Genomic DNA, 5812 nt, shown 5'->3' with positions numbered 1-5812 from the left:
AGAGCTTCTCAGCTACATCAAGATCGCTTCGTCATCAGGTTGTTACTTGGACATAGAAGTGTTTGGCCCTTATAGATCCTATAAGACACTAAGGGTCAGTTTGGTTGGAGAGAGAGAGAGAGGGAGGGAATAGTTCTATCTTATGGTTTTAGGGATGCAATTTGTTTCACGCTAATTTTCGTTTTGAAGGACGGGGGTTGTACTTTTTGTGTTTGATTGGAGGGATAGAATCGATAATGATACCGTGCGGGCATCCATCCCGTCCGGACGGACCCGCACACGGAACACAAACCTCACTTCTCCATTACGGCACCTGCCCGAACCCAACCGCGTAGCGGGTTCCACGCGCCCGTCGCCTTCGGCCCTTCTCCCTTGCCTTGACTAGGAGAACTCCCCTTCGTCTCAGCTCACCAGTCACAACAGCAGCCGCCCCTTCCAGCCTCCATCGGCTAGCGCTCGTCCGCCCCCTTCCTCCGCACCTCGCTGCCGCCCACTGCAGCACCGGTTGCCCCTTCATTCGCGGCCCCATCGCATCGCACCCACTTGGCCTCAACCGGCTAGTTCCATATCGCGCCTCCACCAAATGGGCGCCCCAAGACCACGACCACCACCGGAGACGAGGACAACGGCGGCGGCTCCGACGAGGTAGGTTGGTCCTTCTCTAGATCTAAGCCCTCTTCCTCCTCCTCCGCCTCTGGATCTGAGCTCTCCTCCTCATCTTCCTCCCCTGGATCTAAGGGACGCGGCGGTGCCTAGAGTTCCGATTAATTCTGGGGTCCTATTCCCTTCTCTCTTCGACGAGCTCGAAGGTGATGTGCCAGGGGCTGTTTTGCACGTTTTTGTTGTTGTTCCTCCCATGTTGCAATGGGTTTTTTGGGATGTTGCAATAGATGATTTTCGAATGTTGCAATGGGATTTTTGGGTCGTTGCAACAGATGTTTTTGCAATGTTGCAGTATTACTGCTTGAGATGTTGCAGTACATAATTTTTGATGTTACAGCACATAATTTTTTATGTTGCAGCACATAATTTTTGATGTTGCAGTATATGTTTTTTGATGTTGCAGGACATATTTTTTCGATGTTGCAGGACATATTTTTCGTTGTTGCAGTACATATTTTTTGACGTTGCAGTGCGTGTTTTTCAATGTTGCACTATATATTTTTACGATGTTGCAGTATTTATATTCTACATAGGTTTTCCGTATGTTTACAATGTTGCACTTAAAGTGTTTCATGCTCTTTTTGGGACAGGGGCGCGGTGGGGGAACGGGGTGCGTTGGGAAACGGGGACAAGGGCGCGGTGGGGAACGGAGGACAGGGGCGCGGTGGATTCCATTCCATTCTGTTCTGATCCGATTCTGTGGGGGAGGGGCGGGCAGTTTGAGAAGGGGAGCGACGTCCGAACGCAGCGCTCACGCCGGACGTCCGGACGCTAGGATTCCTGTGGATAGAATAGATGAGATGGTAAATTTGTTAACCCCGTTTGATAGAAGGCCCACATGTCATACAAACATACATCTTTCTTCGTTGGATCTATGCGATCGGCCACACGCTACTGCTCCCACCCTGGCTGCACAGCCCCGCCCGCCGGTTTCACCCACCCCCGGCTACGCCCACCCCGACTCGACCGCTGCTCCAGCTATACCGGTTTTGCTCGCAATGGCTCCTTCCTCGCGAGCGTCGAACCCGTAAGCCCCAGCCATGCTGGCTCTGCTTGGCCCCGATAGCCTGCGTCTCCTTCCCAAACGGTGACGGATCCGCCCACCCCCATCCACGCCGGCTCCTTCCTCGCCTAGTTTAGTCGTGCGTGCGTGTGCAAAGAGACAACGCTCATGCGCATCTGAGTGGAATGAAAGCGTTCACCCTAATTTTTGAGGCTGGCTAAGATTTACATTGTCGTGATAAACATAGAACACCATACCACTGACATTAGCATTATCGTTCTTCAGCAGTCGAAACACCGCCACTGAGTTGCTTATGCTTTGCAACAGATAAGAAGTTGTCACAGACCTAGAGCTTCTCCTCGGAATACAACAACGTTTCTACGCTTCCACAACTACCACTAGCAAAGTGCAATGAACATGCTGAAATGTTTCTCAGGGTTAGCGCCTGTTGATTAATCGTTGTGGAGAACGGATCCCAACGCCAACGCCAACCAAACCAAATTAAAGCAAACTATTCCAACTTCCAATGGAAAGTGACGCTGCAATGCCAAGTACCCCACCTCAAACATCTATATTCGGAGATAACGGCAGCTACAATAAGAGATTTAAACCCTGATGTTTTGTATTCGCCCGTTTAAAATTATAGGTCACTTAAATCTCATTCTAAATCAAATATCTCTAACTTTGAACAATGTTTATAAAAAATATATTAATATTTACAAGTTCAAATAAACACATTATTAAGACATTTAATGAAGAATTTGATATAACAAATTTGATGTTGTAAAGGCGGTCAATGTATTTTTTTTTAAAGAAATTGGTCAAACTTATGGAAAGCTATAGCTGCATGTAATTTTAAACAAAGGGGTAGTTATTTACTTGCACTTCTCAATGTACAATTGCTCTAGACAAATATAAGTGGTGACCCACCATTCGTCATCTTCCACATGGCAAGAAGGTACGAGCCTCTCTTTCACCTCAATGAAAATCGAGGTTACATCGTATGTTTATATTCTATATAAATAAATACAAGCGTAGATTTTTGGCCAACATCAGGTACTAATAGTCTAAAGTCTTCATCACAAGCACACTTCTTCATTTTCGTTGACATCTTTGGATGAATACTCAAGCACCTCCCCCTCAATCTTCTCAAGGAAACGGAGCATGACCACTAGGCTCTTGTCATCTGCACGACATGGAACAGTCAAACATCGTGGAATTAGTTTGGCGGACTGGCGTTCATATCGAGGCAAAAAGGAAGAAAAAAAAACAGTTTGTTTCTAGATGACCCGGTTGGTGGTTTCTCGCTTGGCTGAAGGGTCTCAAAGACGGGATTAGACTGAAGAAGAGGAGCTTACCGAGCCTTGGAACTGTGTGGCCCTTTGGGTGACGAATGACGAATGGGTCCACGCATGATTCTATGAGCTTTTCACCGTGTACTTTCAGGAAGTCGTTGTCACCTGCATCAAGAAAATTTAAAAACGTGTTCAGACTTTCAGCGGTGCGTCGTCGTCTGCTGACCACCGGTTCGCCTATATATAAATATAAAAGATACCAAAACAAATAATGAACAGAAATGACTAGAGAATTGGACCATGTGCATCTTGTAAACTTAGTCAAAGCATTCTAGAACAGTAGACACGATGGAGCGCCAAATGGCAACATTAATTTCCATAACGGAATCAAAGTCGGCATATATTCATTTGAGTTTTTTTTTAAATGATGAACGCAGCTTTCTTGAAAGTGTTATGCAGTGCAGCACATTGCCGAAAGCATCAAACCCTGTCTCTTTCAATTAACAAGAGACGCCGGCAGGAGGCAAGAGCATCCAACCAGATATAGAGATGTCACGGCAGTACGCCATAACGTTCCCACCAATGTAACGCCTTGACTCAACCGACAAACAAACTGGCATGACAATGGAATGATGCGCGATGCCATTGACGTAACGTACCGATGAAGTGAACCGAGGGGCACGCGATCTTGTTGGCGTACGCCTTCTCGGCCACCGTCGGGGACTGGAACTTGGCGCCACCGATGATGATGAGGTACTTGATCTTCGGGACTCTAGTCAGGGCCAGTCCCTGCCATGAAAAACACACAGCAACACTAAGAACTACTAGCAGCAAAGCTTAACTTTTGCTCTGCTTCGAGTCTGGTATGAACCATGAGCTCACCTGTTCTTGGAGCCCCGGAAGCGCCGCAGACAGAATGGAACCCTGGAATCAACATCAGTGCATCACAATCAATCGAAAAGCTGGTTCATCACCACAGAATTTGAAGCAGAAGTGATCTCGAACTTTGCTGCTTACCTGGGAGAAACCCATCAATCCATCGAAGGGGCCATCTTTTATCATCAGCTCTTCGATGTAGGCCAAGCACTTGTCGAAATTCCTGTACTCCATAAAACTCTGTTTTGTATTGCATATAAGGAAGTTGGTAAGTGCGTCGCACGAGTTTGCGTTCAAAAAAAAAGTGCGTCGCACGAGTCAGTACTGTATAAGGAAGTTGGTAAAGTGTTATCGACACGCACAGGGAAAAAAAAAGGAAACCAAAATTAATTTGACGAAATAAGCGGGGACGATGGATGGGATCAGGGAGGAGAGGGGCGGCGGGGTAATGGATGGGCGCGCGTGCGCGGCGGGTTCCCGGACCTTGTCGAACTGGAACCACTCGTAGTAGGGCGGGTCGAAGATGCCGTCGACGTCGGACTTGCCCTCGGCGGGGAACGGCGCGTCGGCGAAGACGAGGTCGAGGCGCGCGGTGACGTCGGCTGGCCACTTGCCGAGCACCTGCTTGCGCATGATCTCGGCGCTGGTGCGGAACCCGTGCAGGCACAGGAACCGCGGCCGCCGCCCCGCGCCCTGCGGCTGCGGCTGGGGCTCCGCGTCGCCGCCGAGGCTGCCCATCCGCGGGCGGATCCGGGAGGCGGGCGGGGGCGTCGGCTCTTCGACTTCGAGGCGGCTGTTCTGGCTCTGGGAGTCTGGGGTATTCTGGCTGGCCGTGGCGTGGAAGCGGAGTATATATGATGATGGTTCCGTTCCGCGGTTGGTGGGGACGGATGGGTGACCTGACCGCCCGTTGGCTGGTCGCTGTTGGGAGCCTACCTGCCCGCCCTGCCTACTGGCTGTGGCTGGCCTGCGGGAACCGCGTGGTGGCCACGACCACTAGCGCTCGAGGCTTGCGAAGGTACGCCATGACGTTCGCTGGGCGGCCGGGCCCACGGGGTTCGTTGGTAGTACTATGTCACCTGGTGCCCGGGGCCGGGGGGAAGGTAGATCGGACGGCTGGGTTTCGCTGCAGTAGGTGGCTGGCTACTTTGGCTAGGCGCCGAACTGCGGAAGCAGCCGTGAAGCGGACAAGCGGTGCGCGCACAGTCGCACGTGCTCCAACGCCCTTGCGGCGGCGTTCGGGTCGCCGGTTCGCCGTCATGCAGATGCGGAGCATTCAATAGGGTGGACGAGCAGCCGATGGTTCAAGATTCAAGAACCATCCAACTGTACCCTCTCCATGTCTGCGGTTCTGGGAATTGAAAGGGGCACTTCTTCATCATCAGGAAGAATATAGCTTTGACCACCTGTGGCTGCTCGACCGTTAAATTTGGTGAGAGAGCGCGGTTGGCAGCTCGATCTACTGGCCAAGTGGCGCGGATCGGCCGACCGACCCCACTCTTCGCGGATCCACGTACGTGTCGTAGTAGCAAGTGCACGTGACTGCCATGCGACTATGCGAGGCATCAGGCATGGTGGGTTCTTCTCGATCGAGCTCAGCTGAACTGTGCTGCTCCAAGCAAAGATTTCCGCTGGCCGACTGCCCGTGTGCTGAAAAGCTGTCAAAGAACAACGGTGCATGCATGCTGTTGTCAAAGAACAACGAGCGTACTACTCCACTACGGATACGGATGGTCGTCAGTCGTAAAGCACGTGATCGTCCACCACAAAGTCGTGACACGAAGTAGAATAGGAGTGCTAGCTACTTTAGAATACGGCGTGCGTTTTCTAGAAGCTCGCTTATTAAAAAAAAGATTTTGAGATCTAGACTCTTAAGAGAGATATATAAGGATAGTCCTAACCCAGAAATTAAGATACCAAGTAAACAAAATGATAATGTGACATCGTGAAAGGGAGAAGAAAATAGTTTCTATAT

The 5812-nt window shown here is 50.3% G+C and overlaps 1 protein-coding gene across 1 annotated transcript; it reads right to left on the bottom strand.

The window, feature by feature from the left end:
- Nucleotides 1-2519: 2519 nt before the first annotated feature.
- LOC136496714 (dihydrofolate reductase-like) lies at nucleotides 2520-4664 on the bottom strand. Its single transcript, XM_066492463.1, has 6 exons — nucleotides 4321-4664; nucleotides 3979-4077; nucleotides 3844-3885; nucleotides 3621-3750; nucleotides 3025-3126; nucleotides 2520-2852 (listed from the first exon to the last, which is right to left on the bottom strand). The coding sequence occupies exons 1-6, from the start codon at nucleotides 4573-4575 to the stop codon at nucleotides 2746-2748; spliced, it is 735 nt and encodes a 244-aa protein (XP_066348560.1). The 5' UTR covers nucleotides 4576-4664; the 3' UTR covers nucleotides 2520-2745.
- Between the last annotated feature and the right edge of the window lie 1148 nt (nucleotides 4665-5812).

This window comes from Miscanthus floridulus, chromosome 12 (assembly GCF_019320115.1).
Source record: "Miscanthus floridulus cultivar M001 chromosome 12, ASM1932011v1, whole genome shotgun sequence".
Lineage (NCBI taxonomy): Eukaryota > Viridiplantae > Streptophyta > Magnoliopsida > Poales > Poaceae > Miscanthus > Miscanthus floridulus.
The sequence above is the reverse complement of the archived record's forward strand: the minus strand, read 5'-3'. Positions and strand labels throughout refer to the sequence as shown.